General features: G+C 47.2%; 1 protein-coding gene across 3 annotated transcripts in view; it reads right to left on the bottom strand.

Moving 5' to 3' along the window:
- The window catches only part of RPAP1 (RNA polymerase II associated protein 1), a 35780-nt gene that overhangs the window by 7740 nt on the left and 10609 nt on the right, over positions 1-17431 (bottom strand). For all 3 annotated transcript variants that reach the window (XM_078602481.1, XM_078602479.1, XM_078602480.1), the window contains exons 9-21: positions 14299-14417; positions 12165-12263; positions 10498-10599; positions 9351-9518; positions 8644-8853; positions 7678-7812; positions 6362-6598; positions 5562-5719; positions 4967-5155; positions 3504-3708; positions 2815-2924; positions 1464-1659; positions 161-307 (exon numbers count right to left, since the gene is read on the bottom strand). In XM_078602481.1, the coding sequence (XP_078458607.1) occupies positions 161-307; positions 1464-1659; positions 2815-2924; positions 3504-3708; positions 4967-5155; positions 5562-5719; positions 6362-6598; positions 7678-7812; positions 8644-8853; positions 9351-9518; positions 10498-10599; positions 12165-12263; positions 14299-14417 (2075 nt within the window). The remainder of the gene's footprint in view (positions 1-160; positions 308-1463; positions 1660-2814; positions 2925-3503; positions 3709-4966; positions 5156-5561; positions 5720-6361; positions 6599-7677; positions 7813-8643; positions 8854-9350; positions 9519-10497; positions 10600-12164; positions 12264-14298; positions 14418-17431) is intronic.

Below are 17431 nucleotides of genomic sequence, written 5' to 3'. Positions count from 1 at the left end.
TGCGACGAGGTAATTGAAACCGCGATGTGCCTTAACCTCCCTTGGGGGTAAAGGGCCCTGGGTGGCCTGGCGTGGAGTGGAAACTTGTAGGTGACACGCATCCTGTGTTGAGCTTGCGCCTGATGAGACATCTTTTAAAATGCGAGCGGCGTGGACTCACCGCCATGCGCGCCAGCTCCAGCGTCAGGAAGAGCAGGTGGTGCTCGTGGCGCAGGAGCCAGGCCGAGGCGTGCGTGATGCTCGCTGCGCCGTCGCAGCTCGCAGCCAGGTATTCCTGCAGAGCCGCGCTCTCCAGCAGCACCGCAAACTACGGGGGGGTGAGGGGGGGCATAGAGCCAGCCACACACGCATCCGCAGATTCAAATCCATGCCAAACATGGGTATTTATCCCTATTGCTGTGTGTAATCCCAATTGAGTAATTTGCAGGTAAATGTTCAGTATTTGGATGTTTGGTCAACACCTGTTACATTGAATGCTTTTTAGCTATGGGAGCAAACCAGAGAAAATGGAGAAAACCCCATGCACAACAGGGGAGAACACAAAACGTCTCCACAGAAAGGCATCTTGAGTTTGGAATCCAACCCAGGCTCTTCTTGCTGTGCGACTTCCTGTCGCCCAATGTAACAGGCTGTTGGGCAAGTGCTGTGAGAGAGCATCTATGAAGGTCCACACAGAGCATAAGACGGTGGTTTCACCAGCACCACCACTGGCTCAGTGCCATCGATAGAGATGAACATGCCCATTGCTAGAAGGCAGGCTGTTATCTAATAATGATTATGAGTCCATAATCATGAAGCAATATTTCTCAAAATTCAGCCTTTGTGCTCATGCATATGATATCAAAATTCATGGTACATATCAGCAATCACTCACTGCAATAAGCACATGAAAGCTAATTCGCCAATTCAAACCTGCAAACTGCAAACAATGAAAATTTCACAACAAATAACCTTTCATCAATGTACAAATGAAAGGCATAACACTGCGTCTGTGAGAGCGGTGGCACAGTGATTAGCACGCTGTTGGTGTGATACAGCTGACCCTGAGCATCCCCTTCAACCAACCTTCACTGATCAGTGTGAATTATGACCAGACTAAGTCCCATGACCAGCACAGTATGTGGAAGCCTTCATCCGTCAGTGGATTGACAAAGGGCTCTCAATCATTACCATGAAAACTGCACCGATCCCGCAAGGCACAAAGGGTTCGTTCGTGCTGCCCTGGCTGCCCACGCTGTCCCCAGGGCTCGCCGTTGTTGGCACGAGGCCACGGATGTCTCCTCCTGGGCTGTGCCGCAGTGCTGCTCTCTCTTCCCTTTCTCCTGTTTCCCCCTGTCCAGATCTCCCCTAACACTCACCTTTCCATCCAAACATAGTTTTCTTCTCATTTTTGTAAAACGTCTTGGGACGCTACTTAAGCAAAAAAAATTCGCGTTACTTTTACAGAGCACATTGTAACGCACCTTGGCCGTAAGCCCCTTATGAATGGAGGCTGCGGAGTTGAGCACGAGGAGGACAGCAGTGAGGAAAGGGAACGGGGAGCGTGAACCTGCCAGGCTCAACGGGGGCTTCCCGCCGGCGCAAGCCAGCGACACGAGGCTGTGCATACTCTCCGGGTCCGGCGAGCACGAGTTGGGGTTGCACAGCGCCGAGCACACCCTACCAAACAACCGAGCAAACGATCGTGGATTAACTCATTGTGCATTGCCGTCGAACAAAACGAAAGATATTGCAAATAATAATACACAGTCAGAGTTATTTCCTGCTCAAATAAACACTGAGGTAGTGATCATCCATTGACAGCCCTGGGCCAGCGACAGAGATTCCACCTTCCTAGGAGAGGAGCAAGTGATCCATACAACTGCTTTTGACTTCCTCCCAAAGTGGTACTTATTTTATTGACCCTGGAGGGATAATGGACTCAGTCCACCATCCAACCAGGATTTGAACTCTAATCCTTCCTATTTCGAGCCAATCGCTCTTCCGCTGTGCCACTTGGCCATGTTATGGAAAAAGCAAATAAAAGCTGAACTCCGTTTTGTCTCCGCAGAATATACAAAATATTTCCTGGGCCAATTGCCAAGGCCACAATGAAGAGAGCGCACGGAAATTAGGGCCTTTGCATCAGACTCAGAGAGTGCGACGTGAAAGTAAACCACAGCCACCCGGCATGATTCTCCATGATGGCTCTCAGCAGCAGCTCTGAGCAAAGCGACCTATTTTGGATCATGTACCATACGCGCAGCGGCTTTTTCTCACTGCAACCGATTCACGGAGCTATGCTGTCCATTTTTGAATTCTTGACATTTTTGCATTCGAACACCAAGCTGCAGAAAAGCCCGATGTTGGATGAGTACAGCCTGTGCACTCACATGCAGCCTATGACCAAACCACCCTCAATGTGCCCGACTTCCCTCGATCTAGAATGCTAAACGCTTCTTTACCCAGTAAGGTCTCACTGAGTCTCAAGATAATTTTTCTGGAGGTTCCTGCCAAGTTTTTCACAGTAGCTGGTGACATTGCTATGTGTAATCTCAAACAAGTTATTTGGAGGTTTGGCTAATGCCAGTAACATTCTATGTTTTTTTTGCTATGACAGGAAACTGCTGAACCTGAATAAAACCCATGCACATACAAAATCCACGCAGCGTCTGAGTCAGCAATCAAAGCCAAGACCTTCTTGCTGTGGGACGGAATCGTTACCACCGTGCCATCCTGCAAACCCATCTGAATTCTGTAAAGAAACAAAGCTACATCGCCTGCCACCACATCAGAGTAGATGTTGCACGCGAAGGCGAAGACCGTGGAACCTACTTGAGTTTGCTCAACATGGAGCTGAGCGATGGAGAGACGAGCAACGGGCACAGCGTCTCCTCCGAGAGTCGCTCCAGCTCCTCCAGATGTTCCACCGGGTCGGTCGACGGCTGAGAACAGCAGCAAAGCACCACGAGATTGCGAGTTATCTCACTCGCCTTAAATGTTCACTGCAGTCGTTCCTCTGGAACAACGGCCATGGCATAAAAGTAGACTACATACATATGTTAGTTTTTTTAATGGTTGTATATATGTCATTACATTTTTGCAATGTATCATTTGACACCCTGAAAACCCTTGTGTTACAGCAATTTGAGAGATGGCAATGGCTTGGGGAGGTCTTCATTCAGCAGTGAATTGATAATGGCTGATTATGATGGTAACTGGGCATGTGTGATTTTGCAGGTGTGGTTGTTTAACTGTTCTGATTTCTCTGATGTGGCGCTAAAGCGGTATGCGACTGCGTAACCTAGTTGGACTGGTGCGACTGCATGATGCAATTGGGCTGGTGCAATTAGATAATTAAATTTGGAATGCGCACCGTCTTCTGTCACTCTCAGGGAGCGAAAGAGAACGATACAGAGGCGTGGGAAACCAGATTAGAGGGCAAGCAGCGAGAGGCGGTGCCAACGATTTCCCAGGCTCCGTGGTCCTAAATTGGGATGCTTGGCCAACTCCAAAACATTCACCTGCTGTGCCTTGCCGGTGTGGTGGGCAGAGAGGTGGAGCAGCAGCGCGGAGGCGAGCGTGCGCGCGCCCTCACCGGCGGCCGAGCACGACGCCGCCTCCTGGAGGCAGCGCCGCAGGCAGCCCTCGGTAACAGGCGCCAGCCCCGCCACCTGCTCCCAGCTCACAAGCGGCGCCGGCACCTCCTCGCTGGCCTTCCCCTCCGTGCTGCACCGCGACGGCACCGTTCAGTTAGCCAATTGCCCCCTTGAGGACTCGGTCTACCAGTGATGGGCAACCTAGACGCGTTAGTGGCCCTCTTTAGCTCAGTGGGCCGCAAGCTGGGCATTGTACTTGTGCACTAATCATGACCTCACGGATCGCCCCTAGACACACTTAGACCCGGCCACCACGAGGGGCTCCATGGGCTGGATGCGGCCCACGGGATGCAGGTTGCACACCAGACTGACTGCTTTGTCTCATGCACACGGTGTTGGTCACAACACCCACTCAAAATTATTTTTACGAACCCCATAGAGATTGATAGGCTGCAAATTAACTCTGACACCACAGACAAAAATAACTCCAGAATGCTGAATGGATTGTCAGACTCCTTAGTGTTCCAAAAAGTGCAATAAAAGTTTTAAGTTTGTAGTGAGAGTTCTCCAATATACGTAAAAGGTTAAATGAACTGAATAGGTGAGCCATGGTGCGATGGGGCCTTGTGTTAATACGCCCACAATCTTGCCTCTTCCGAGTATGAGGACATGTGCATTACTCATGGATTATGGTGATCCGATACCACGTGACATGCAAGGCATATCAAATCATTAGTACATTTGGTATTTGCGCCATTCTAAGAGCGCGAGGCTATCACCAAGGTGCTGTGCTTCACATGTGAATATCTTCTGCAGTAGCTTCACAGTTGGGGTGATGCGGCGAAGTGAAAAACATGTACATTTGAGTGGAATTTTTTATTTGACAAACGGGTGACAATCACACCGATTTTCGGTTTATAAATCACCGTGTGCCCCGATTTGTTTACTCCCTGTACTCACTTTTCTGCCTGATGAGTTATTTAAAATTTACAGAAAGTTAAAGTTTATTTAATTTAATCAGATGGGAACTCGAGAGACCAATAAGGACAGTCTCATTTGCATAAGTGACATGGGTCACAAAATAACAAAATCAATAACATAAAGTAAAGTACAAGAATGATGTACATAGAAATCAGAGAAAAAAACAACCAATTTACATGAAAACGTGAAAATAGTGCACAAACATAAAAGAACATTTCAAGAAATTATATTTCCTTTCATGAAAGTTGGCTCGGACGAATCACTTTAAAAAACTTTTCCAAGTGCAATCAAGGAGAGAAAAACAGTGGAATTATGGTGCTTACCATACGAGTATGTAAACAGACAAGGGCATATGTGAAATAGAGTTGCGATTGAAGTGATGTCGAAGGTGAGTGTGGAAGGCTTGCCTGTCTGCTGTTCGTGCGAGCCTGTGCAGGCCCAGGCTGGCTGAGTGCGTCACGGCTGTGAGGAGAGACACCAGGGCTTCTGCGCGCTGCAACGGCAGGGCCCTCTCGTGGGGCCCGTGGGGCACGTGAGGCTGAGCCGCGTCGCCCGGCAGGTCCTGCACTTGCTGCACAAGCACGGGGTACAGTTCCCTGGGGGAGACAGCAACAGAGTTAGTGGGGACGGAGGAAACCAGAAGATCTGGAGAACACCCACGCAGAACAGGGGAAGAAATAAAAGACTCCCGACACAGAAAGGCACCATGGTCGTTCATTCTAACCCAGGCCCTTCTTGCTGTGAGGCACAAGTGTGCGTGGTTGTAATCCACCAAAGCGGGTTAATTAAGCGAGGGGCCCAGAAGAGGTTCAGATATTGCTCACCACTGATATTAGCCATGGGCCAGGATTCAAATGCAGGTCGCCGGGTTAATAGCGTAGAGCACAAACCACTACTCCATTCACCCACCCCTTAATGTTTAACCCTCCAGAAAAAAACAAAAATCTTCAGACTCGTGAGGCTTCCCTGGATAAATCCAACACGCTAGAAGACAACATACACCTGTAGAGGCTGCACATCTGTCCATAGCTGGCCGCCACAGCCCACAAGCGCAGTGCCTCCACCGACAGCAGCTGAGCCTCGTGGAGGCCAAGCAGCAGGTCCTGGGGCTTCTCGGCCACAAAGCGAGCGACACGCGACCGCAGGTCAAACTTGTTGACCTGCGAAGTGGGAGGCACAAAGTGTTAGCAGTGGAAACGACACTGCACAATCAAGGACATGACATAGCACTCACGCTTTGCGTGACTTGGGTTTTGATCATATCGGTAGTGCTCGTACTTGCGACAGCCCTTTTGATAATCCACTGTTGGATGAGGGCTCCCACATGCCGTGCTAATTGTGGGGGTTTATTTAAACATACTTCACCAGATTGGTCAGTGCACTACCTTCTGCTACTCACAACATTCCACCGTATTAGCCAGGCTCAACCCTACTTAGGGAAGCTTATTGTTGCTGCCCAGCCCAATACCACATTAACACAGGCACTTAAAACATGGTAAAAGCCCAATCCCACCGGCAGGTATGACTACACACACAGCAGGATCACCGCTGAGAACCGTCTAATCACTCACTCTCTCCCCAGAGATTCAATCTGTTCTCCCTATTCGAGGTTGCGATTCAATTTATCCCTGCCTCATTTTAGTTTGCTATTGCTATTTTTTTGCATCTCGTTCATTTGTTAACCTAAAGATGACATTCTAACACAGATGCACAATTAGTAAAGATTGGCTTCAAATACGTACAATATCTGTCGATATTAATCGACGGATAACTGATCAGTCGACACTCGCCTAGGCACGCACCATGATGGCCGACATGTTACGGCCGGCCTGGCAGAGCACGCGGGCCAGCTTCATGGCGGCAGCAAGCGGCAGCCCATACACGCTGGTGGGGATGCCTCGCCCAGCCTTGCCCCCCTCATCGCCCCCTCCCTCGTCCAAGGACCCCCCCACGACCCCCACCGGGCCCCCCGTGGGCTGCCAGGCCGTGGGCAGGAACTCCGACACGAGAGACTCCACCAGGCGGGGGCACTCCACGATCTGTCGGCAGGAACAAGACACCGCTGCGCCCTTCAAGCAAGCAAACGACCGTCGCCAAAAACGGACCGCTGGGCGGCAGTGTGGCACAGTGGCAACACTTGTGCCTCACAGGAACAAGAGTCTGGTTTCAATTACTGTCTCGGGTGCCTTTGTGTGTGGAGTGTGTGCATTCTTCTCCTGTCCTGCATGGGTTTCCTCCAGGTTCCCCAGTTACCTCTCATGGTTAATAGAACATGTAACTGTAAGTGATATTTACCAAATATCCAATGCCAAAACATGACCTGCAAATTAGTCAATTGGGATTACACATAGCAACATTGTCCCCCTCCTGTGAAAACTTGGCAGGACCTTTCTGTAAAAAAGGTCTTGACACTTAGTGAGGCCTTCCTGGGTAAACGAGCATAATAATAAAATAATACCCACGCAGGAAAACAACCATCACCTGAAATGCAATGTGTTACTCTCTATGTGTTAATGTGTCAGGGCTGTCAACAGGTGAGCACTGGCTCAGACTCAATTGAACAAGAAACCATGCTGAATTTGAGAGTAAGCATGACTGAGTGTGATGAGGCATAATTCATCTGCACCAAAAATAATAAGTAGAATAAATAGAGTTGTCGATGTAGAGGAGAAACTCAAAAATTTAAAGCGGGTAGGCGACATTTTCTGGACCTGGAAAACACACTCCCAATAGCATTCACACTGTATGTGTGTTTTGGCTATGGGAGGAAACCCACGCAGAAGAGTGGGAGAACATACACATTCCACGCAGAAAGGTTGCCTGAGTTGGAAATCGAAACCAGATAACTTTTTGCTGCAAGACCAAGAGTGTTCATTAGGATGCTGTCTTTCCGACAGCTCTGTTCTTCACCTGAGGACGGCTGCTTGTGTTGTGGCCGAAACGTCGTGATAATTGTATATTTATTATTTAATTATTTCCCTTCTACGTGACTTTACCGAAAGATCCAAGAATAAGAACAAAGAGTGTTACTACTGGGCCAGTCTGCTACCCAAAATAAACGAAGGCGAACAAAGTGGGTTATTATCAGACCGCCATCTCGAATCGCTACGGGGCTCACCTGGCTGGCGGCATGCGTGGAATGGCGCGCGATGCGCGTGAGGATGTGCAGCACCGCCAGCACGACGGCCGGCACCGGCCGCACCACCTCCACGATGTAGCGCAGCCGCCGCAGCAACCCGGTCTTGAGCAGGCCCTGCCGCACAGGAGAAACCGCGGTGTGCACGCTGCCACGCTCGACGCAGAGCGGAAAGATTCAATCGCACCAGCTTATGGCAGGTCTTCACGTGTCGTGTGCATGTACAGGCCTGGTCAAGCCACGGCTGGTTGTGGGACTCGCCACGCCATGCGGGTCGTGGGGGTTATTTGACCGTGCTTCTTCATGCTGGTCAGTGTGGGTTGATACAGGCAGCCAGTCTTAGATGTGAAGACATAGAAGTGCAGTACATATTATTTGGGTCTTCAAGTCAAGTGCAGTGCAACAATTCATTTTGCTGCATTGCCCTCTGCTACGCACAATGTGGCCCCTTCGGACTGGATTGATAGAGGCAGCTTCTCGGTGACCTTTTGGCACAGTAACAGCTACATTGACAAATACACCAGCGGTTTGCCAACTTTGTCTGGATTCTGCCTCCTCTGGCAAACGAATCAGGCCCTATGTCGCCAGAATGCCATGATGTCATTCATTTATCCAGGAAAGCTCGAGTCTGAAGACTCTTTTCCAGAATTATACACTGGGATCTTTGCCAATTCCTATTGAATTATTTTAGCTTTGTAAACCGAAGGGTCACCATTTGTGCACTCCCCGAGAACACTCTTTAATGTTTCCCTCCAAGTCTCTTCCTTGGCTCCAATTAAAAACCAAATAATCCCACGAGTGTTTGTTATGGTCCCAGTAAACTACACCACATTGCAGTATGTGTTAAACAATAACTGTTTAAGAATGCAAACCCAATTGTGAATTGGTCATTCTCGTCTCAGGCATGTACACACAACAGGTGTATAGAACACACAAGCCAATCGTTACCTTAATGATGTCCTGCCTGGCCACAAGGGGATCAGGCTTCTTCTCATCCTTGGCTTTTCTCTTTACACTCTCTTCACCCTCGTCTGCGGATTTTGCTTCACCATCACTATCTTCATCTTCGTCGTCATCAGCAACTTCCTCCTCTTCCGTCGGAGCAAGGGGAAATGACGAAGAGCCCTGATACCAGCTGAAAACCTGATCCAGCGCCTCCTGTGGGTGGCAGTGAGGTTGCACACTTGTCACAAGTTTCGTCTGACATTTTAATCACTTAAGAATGTATGCGATTAGGATGCAGAGGGGTGGCCCACAGGTCACAGTGCTTAGCTTTGCTGAGATCCTGGGCACAGCTTGGTGTCATATGACCATACCAAGATACCATCATATTAAGCATGCTTCTTTGTGGACCGGTTGATTGTCATGTGACGATCGTTACTCTCGGTAACAGGTGTCCGCAAGATTGTGAGAAGTGGTCCGCAAAACTGATGCGGTTATGATGGTTTTCACCAAACACAGTACGCTTTAGCTCATGGTGGTTCGCAAAAATGTGTTAAGGGTTTTCAGTGATCTGCAGGTCCAGAGGTTGGGAACCAGTGATCTCGGGGGCTCTCTGGAGCTTTCTCTATTTCCAGCAGTGGCGTGAGCAAGCAATTGCAGGGCTGCACCCAGGGGTCTGTAAAGCATCCAATGGTCACTGGAGAGGAGCACACCTCCTCCGCCGGGCATGAGAGCAGCGCCTGCAGGGAAAGCACCGCGGCAGCGATCACCCCCTCGGCCGAGTCGTCCAGGGCGTAGCGCAGCAGGAACACGAGGCCGGCGTCCATCAGAGTGCGCAGTAGGCTCACACGCAGCTCGCCCGCAAACTCGCCCTGCCTGGCCTGCATCGCCAACCCGCAATCAGCGCAATCAGCGCAATCAGCGCCAAACGAAGATGACATCGGCCAGGGTGAGAAACGCATGCCCAATAGCGAGAAAGCATAGAGATCAAGCACGCTTGGACTTCTAGTCGCAGCCACCGTGGGATCTTTAGCTTGGTTTTGCATCATGCCCACCCACGTGTCAGTTACGTTTTAATGTTGTGTTATTATTCCACTTGTCTTAAGAATCGATTTTAGAAGTGCCCTGACACGTTTTTGCATTCGAGCCCAACCAATGCTGTGTAATCTCAATTCAGGAATTTGCGAGAAATTGTAAAAATTTGGAAAAGGCAGGCACAATGGCCCACCCTTCCTAGAATGACATCACAGGAGCCCTAACGTCTACTATGAAGCAGACGGCACAGACTTTTTACGGCATGCATAACCGCAGCATGAGCTAGGACGATATCCTGGATCTAAATCTTGGACCTCTGTAAGAAGTATTTCTCATTCAATACGATTTGTATTTGTCAAGCGAATAAATACAATAGCACCTGAAAACGCCATGAAGAGAGGGGGCACGTGCACCTGAAGGGGACTCGTGGGTGGGGGGAGGTGCGGCACATGTTGTTACTACTGCACACCTTGCAACCCCAATTACAATGCTGTCATCTATCAAGTTCTCCGGATTATAAAACACCCCGGAAAGTACGAAGTGTCCCCAAACTTGTGCCAAATGTAAAATAAAATGGTACAAATCTGCTCACACACACACAGACAACCAACAGATGATAAGACACACCCACACAAATACGTGAAAAAAATTCCATCTCAAAATCCGGAGAACATGTGACTACAAAAACATCAGTGTGTCTTGCTTTCTATCGAGGAGCGAAATTGTTCTTGCACAATGGCAAAAGCAGAGCACGGAAACTCGGCCCAGACGACCTCAACACGTCGCGCCCATGCAGAAGGCGAGGGCCGCCAGGAGCAGGCTCACCCGCATGAGGATGCGGGCGAGGAGCTGAAGCGCCAGCGTGCGCTGCTGGATCACCTGGCTCCGGCACAGGTGGAAGAGCTCCTCCAGGGAGTAGCCGGCTTGCTGCCACGGACAAAAACCACAGACACGGCCAGACAAGAGTAACGCTTGGCAATAACACCACAGAGCGGATAACACAGGGACTGGGGTGGAATATATAAACACCAGAATGTTGCTGCTTGAGTACTGAGGCTGCGTGATTTTTTTTTCTATCTACGTGACTTTACCGACAGACCCAAAGAGTACAGAGGCTGTCTTCATTGGCTCTGGAATTTTGAAAACTGTGCATTGCTTTCAAGCGTAGAACCGTGAGGATGGCAAGGGGCTTGCTTGGGGGCTTTGCCAGGAGGGAACCGGGGGTTGGCGCTGGAGGACAGATGCTGCCACGTGCCATCTCTGAACCTGACTTGAAGTTACTATGCTATGTTATGTCGAGAGAGTATCCTCACATAACTGCGGGAGCGTGACCATATAATATGCGCCATCCACGTCACAATAAACGTTAAAGATCCCATGACGGCATTAAAAATGAGTAGGCCATTGTGTGCAAAGGTCATGATCCAAATGTGCCAATTTTAAAAACCTACCTGGAAAATACTCATTTGGGCTTACACATAGCATCATCGCCTCCTACTGTGGAACTACTGCAGACCACGTCTATGATAGCCTTCACTTTGAGAATGGAATGAATACCAAATGTACGAAATCATTATTGTATACCACTACACCTCACGTTAGATTAAAAGCGATTCCCTCCAAATCAGATTTTAATTGGCAATAAGATTAATTGCTTGAACAAAATTAATGTGAACGTTTTTTTAAACATACCTTGTATAAGACACCTCGAAAACCTAACACATTCATCAAAAAAGTGCCCCCAAAAGAAAAAAAATAGGTGACATTTTGGGTAACAGCCCTTCTCTCTGTCATGAGGAAGGGCCATCACCCGAAACATTGCCTATTATGTTTGAATCCTTTTAGGGCCACAGTGTGATTGATGAATATGTTGGGTTTCTATAATATATATAGTGGACAATTTCCTTGAACTTAGATCCATTTCATTTGCTCAAGGCTAAACGTTTCTCATCCCAAACGAGCGCACGGAAACACTCATCTCCACTGGCAGCCTTGAGCCTGTGGCAGAAATTAAACTTTCGTCTAACAAGGATTTGTCTGTGCAAAGGACAGCCACAGCTGATTATTTCACCAACTAACATTTAAAAAGTGAGATGGAAGCAACAACTTTGACAATAGAATGTTTAAGAATCGATTATTGGGTTAGGTCACATAATGATCAGAACAAATTTGTGAATTGTTCTCCAACTTACCGGTAAGCTGACACAATAATAACTGGCGCATTTCATGCTTGTACACCACGTGACAAGTAATTCATTTGGTTGCGTCGGGTAGTGGGGATTCTTAACGACACAAATTTGGTCAGGTAATTATGTGGCTTAATCCAAAAATTAATTATAAATCGTTTGCGTGTTGATAAAACACCTACGTGTTAAGTTGATAATGAAATGTTGGCCATATTGCCGAAACCTGCTTCTTGATTGCTGGACAAGTGATGAGCGTAGTTCACAGTGAAGATTACAGACCGAAGAGTCAGGGGACGGGGCCGGTACCTCGGGCTCGGCGCCATGATGATGCAGGCCGAGGTATGAGGGCACGTCCGAGTCTGGGGGAACCAGCTGGCCATGGAAGTCAAAGCGAGCCTGCATCTCCTACAAAACAGACAGATGGTCAGTCACCTCCTCATCACTCTTCTATCGCTACTACCACGGCTGCTGTTCCTAGTGAACTTCGCTATTCAATTCCTCGAACCATATTGAGGATTCAGTCTACACGACTGATGACAACGACTTAAACAAAAAACCCCGATTCAGCATATAGGAGTGCTTGAACCACAATCTTCCCTGTTGATTTAAGAAAATTAACGCAACGAATCCATTAAGTGCAGCAGGCAGCAACAAATTAATGCCACAGATGTGGCCACTAGCCAAACCAGTATTGTCTGGTACTTAAAAAAGGCACTGTGTAATCCCAGCTAGAAAGCGATCACGCCAAGTAGCCACATCCTGGCCAGTTATTGGCGCATTAAATAATGCACAAGGGGGCAGCAGTGCAGAGCTCTTCGCGGTCACGACCACCCCCAACTGGGTTCCCCCGTTTTGTTTAATATTCTGGTGCTGGCACAAGCACGCAGGCTCCCACCAACGCAGCGCTTAACTCACTTAGCCGCTTCATTTCCATTCTGTTCACACAGCCGATACGGAGGTTTCACAGATCTACAATGCATCCACATGCAACGCACATGTAGCATGACTGCTGCATGAAAAATAGATAACATGTTTGCTTGTGCATGTTTAAAAAATGCATAAACATGTTTACGTGCATTTCTTAAATAAATAAAAAATTGAGTAAACGAATAGGAGTAATTTTCACATGTTGAGCTCTGCAAATGGTGAGAGATTAAATGTAACTTTGTCCGGCGTATTAAACCGCCATTCGTTTAATACTTCACAATTTCTCTATCAATAAATCGTTCATTCTACCACCGTCTCATCAACAAACGCTATATTTGAAGATGCAATGTATTACCGACGTATTAATCATTCCATATTTCATACACTAACAATCCTGGAGGATATTATCTGAGCAGCTATTTCATGTACGACTGCAAAAACGTTTCTAAATTCGGAGCGGACTCGTTTACTCCCGAGATTTGGGCTTAATGTGTGTGGGGAGCAACACAATTACTTTCTTGTGTAATTCCTCTCAAGTAAACAGCATTTGTTTTATCGCACTGTCATAAGGAGAGCACTGTAGACAATTCCCGTGAGCCGCACATGCCAACACATCTCATTTTAGCCTCTTTTATACAAACACAAAAAAATACTAAAATTGCAGTTTTATTAACAGATCATTGCTGCTTTTTTAAAAACTATAATCAACACTTCTGGCAATTTTCTACGCTTTTCTGGCCACAAAACTGCACCCTCATTGTGGCGAGATTCATTATAAAATTAAGTAACCTTCCATTTTTACCTAATGGAAAAAAAAGTGTGTCCCAGTGGCCCCAGGTGATCACATCACCCCAAGTAGGCTCGTGTGAAAATTCCTTTGTGGATCAATTAATACTGTTGCTTTCCCACCGAGATTGGAAGCGTAAATGCAATAGTTCAGTCTGTCTCTCTGTAATGCAGGGTCACAATATTTCTTGTAAAGATGATTAATATGAACAAAACGTGCGTATGAAGTTGTGTTGCTTTGAGGGACTCGCTGGAGAGAGCCCCGGCCACATCGATCGCAGGGTGCGTGCCGAAAATCAGGAGACAAAAATCACCGCATACCTCCCCTCACAATGACGTCACGCACCGTGAGACTTCACCTTATTGCAGGGCTTGAAACGTAACGTCGTTATCGCCAACTGTCTATTCCTGAAAAACGCGGGCTGAGAATTGCTAGGGAATGCATGCAAATGCACGAGTTTCCTTTCTGCAGCCACTGGAGGGCGCTGTATCCGGCATGTTTTTATTTATGTATTGTCCCTGTAATTTTCTCCCGATTGCACTATCCGTGTCACGCCATGAGACAGAATACCCATTCAAAACTCCCACAGAGCAGTGCAACCCTTTGTGTTTGAGAATGGCCCACGGAAGTGGACATCAGGGCTACATCTGAGGCCTGCTCTGCTCTACATTAGGGGGAGCACTTTCCTAACAGGCGATTACATTTCAGCACAAACGTCCCGCGAACCTGTTTGGTCTTGCGTCGCTTCGGAGAGGGCTTAGGAAGTTCACGCATCCACTCCATCTTTTCGGACTCCACCTTGTCCATGTGCATCCACTCCTTCTGGGGCTTGATGGGCAGTCCATCTGAAAGGAGAGCAGTGGGAAGCATAAATGTTATTGAGCTCCCCATCACCACGAGGTCAGGCCACGCTACAATGAGTTATAGGGTTTATATAAGCCTCTGAACCATGCTGCAATTACAAAAAAAAAATCCATGATGATTTAAATGACAACCCATGCCGAATTAACACCAACAATAGGCCAGTTAAATCACGCGAGGCATTTCCACTTATCTGGGCATTGAACGTGAGCCAAGCATTACGCTATTTGTTTAACAGCGATAACGAAAATATACATATATTATAAACGTAAAAAATTACTTTCATAACCGGTACGCCCGTGTGCTATGAATGGTTGGCTGCACAGGAAAAAGTGACCGCATCAGCACTGTGGCCGCAGTTATATATTTAAACAGCCCAAGGACAAGCGGACGTTGCAAAAATACGGCGAGCGCCGTCGAGCGCAATGAGCCGTGCAAAAGGCAAAGTGGTCTTGGAAATGCGGGCAGGCTGCCCCGCCATCTGTTCCCTTTCCCCACCGCTTGGGGCACCATAACCTACGATCACCCAGCAGAAGAAGCAGCAGCAGCCCGGGCTACTCAGGCAGGCAGGCAGCCCGCAGTGTACTTCACAAACACCGCCTTCCTCTGACTTCCAGCCTCAGCCCGCCGGTACTTAAAGTGGCTCGCAAGTGCAAGGTCGCCGGTTCAATCCGGGTTTGGGGTTTAACTCAGTCCTACATAACCTTCCCGTGTCGATCAAATGAGTACCATGTTGTGGGGAAGCCGACAACGGTCGGCTTAAAGAGATTGCCCCCCCCGCGCACTGCCATTAGCACGTGAAATTTCCACGTACTAACGTTTATAGCTCTGAACGACCGCTGGCACAGAGCTATAAACAGCACAAGTACATACTTTATCAACTGGCGGTGTGCAACATGTATGTATTTAAGTGTTTGACTGGGTGTGATATTTATGGTATAAATTAAAACCAAGTAATCGATTTTAAATGTGTGTATACTGTCAACGTGTGTTTTGCTATATGCCAGTCGACACCCACTTGTAAATGAGATCTTCAATCTCAAGGCATTTTCCAGGTGAATATTTCAATCAAAAAAAATTGATGAGCATGCCTCAATCGTCATTTGAGCAAAATATCACTTTGACTTCCTCTCCAGATCCCCGCAATGTGGTATAAAGGGAGACACAACTAAGAAAGTGAAAGACCTGCATCTTCCAGAATAGGAATGTAATGGCGTACCAATCCTCTATCAATTCAAAGAATCATCACAATTCACGCCCAGAGTTTTTTAGTAATACCCAAAACAATGTATGATGGCACTGCGAAAGTAACTGTGTCATTTCCTTTTGTCATTATAGAATCTTCAAAGATGTATCTGATAACCAGGCACACACGTCCTAGCTACGAGGCATTGAACAATCCATTCCCCGTCATGATTTAATGGATCGTCACGATTCAGAGCCATGATTAGATCCCACACCAGATGTTTAACATTGTTCTTTTTCTTCACCCATTTCTTTCCTTAACTTGGCCCTCAAATGTCTTCCCTTTCCTTTCAATGGTTTCAGTCGTTTTGAGAAGCAGTGGCATTGACGCAATTAATAAATGCCAATCTGTATCCTTAATGTAGGGCTTCCATTGGCTGCAGGGGTCATATGATTGGAAATAATTTAAATTAATTCACGCACAATTTGCTACATGCATGCTGATTGCAAAAATAAATCTTAACTAATGGATAAATGCATCGCTAGATGCGTTCTAGGTATGTATCTGCATGTTCTGGGCTATTTGCAGTTTGGGTCGTGTCTTCCTTTAAGAACCAGACAACAATAAGCCATGCTAGGGTCTCCGATAGTGCTTTGAAGTGAAGCCTATGCCGAATAGAACAGCCAACCACTCATGAGCCAGGCTGTGGTACTTAGCGAGGCTACAGCATTCCATGGCCTGCACTTTTCAGAACAGCGGCGAGTGCACTGGACAACAAACTGGGCTACATGACTCTTTGGTTCTTTCGGTAAAGTCACGTAGGTATAAAATAAAATCAATAAAATCACGACGTTTCGATTGCAACACAAGAAATCATCATCAGGTGGGAAAACCACAGCAAGAATGTTTTTACTGAAGAACCAAAGAGTATGGATCCCTGCAGTCAGGAAAACTTCAAATCTAGATTGGGCTACATGAGTTTGAGTCCCATCCATGGCTAACATTAGTGGTTAGTGATCATCGAATCAGTCTTGTGTACCCCCTTTGCCAACCTGAACTGACCAGTGTGGTGAAGTATGGTCAAACAACCACCTTGATCGTCACTGCATTGGGAGGCATTCAGCCAGCAATGGATGGACAAATGACACATTTCTAACGTACTGTACACAAATTCATATGAATGGTGCAAAAGCCAAAATATAACACGCAAACATTACGTTTCTGCTGAGCTAATTACCAACAGGGATTAAGGCCAAGTTTATTTTAGCGCAATTGCATTAACGCCAGTGACAAATGTACTCCCAAATGCCTCGAAATGAATATGATGGGGAGAATGTTTTTACCTAAAAATAGCCTCCAACATTGACAACACATTCTGTGTGGCCACTGAAGTGTAAATTACAGCACACAACACAGCTAATGGAAAAGACCGTTGCTAAATAGCAATAAGAATCGCTTGCTTTGCAATATCAATTAAAAAAGTAAATGTATAGTTCCCATGCTTAGTACTGTACTGTCTTTGTATTGCATGGCTCTAAATGTGGCTGTAGAGAGCCACTATTGCTTCAGTGGTACCAAATACCCAGTGCCGACTGAAATGGATTACAATGCCGGGTGGCAATCGACCACATATATCTCCACTTTAGTTGCCTTCCAATACCAGCGCCTGAGTGCACTGTGCCCTCCAGGGACAACTACATGCCATCACGTGTGCACAACTCAGAGAATATTACAGATCCAAACTTAAAAAACAGCTCAGCATGAAGCTGAACATTGTGTATTATCCCTGCACATTAATACTAGCAACCTCAC

The sequence above is a fragment of the Lampetra planeri genome, chromosome 18, assembly GCF_965212315.1.
Source record: "Lampetra planeri chromosome 18, kcLamPlan1.2.h2, whole genome shotgun sequence".
NCBI lineage: Eukaryota > Metazoa > Chordata > Hyperoartia > Petromyzontiformes > Petromyzontidae > Lampetra > Lampetra planeri.
This window is presented reverse-complemented; position numbering and strand designations above follow the sequence as displayed.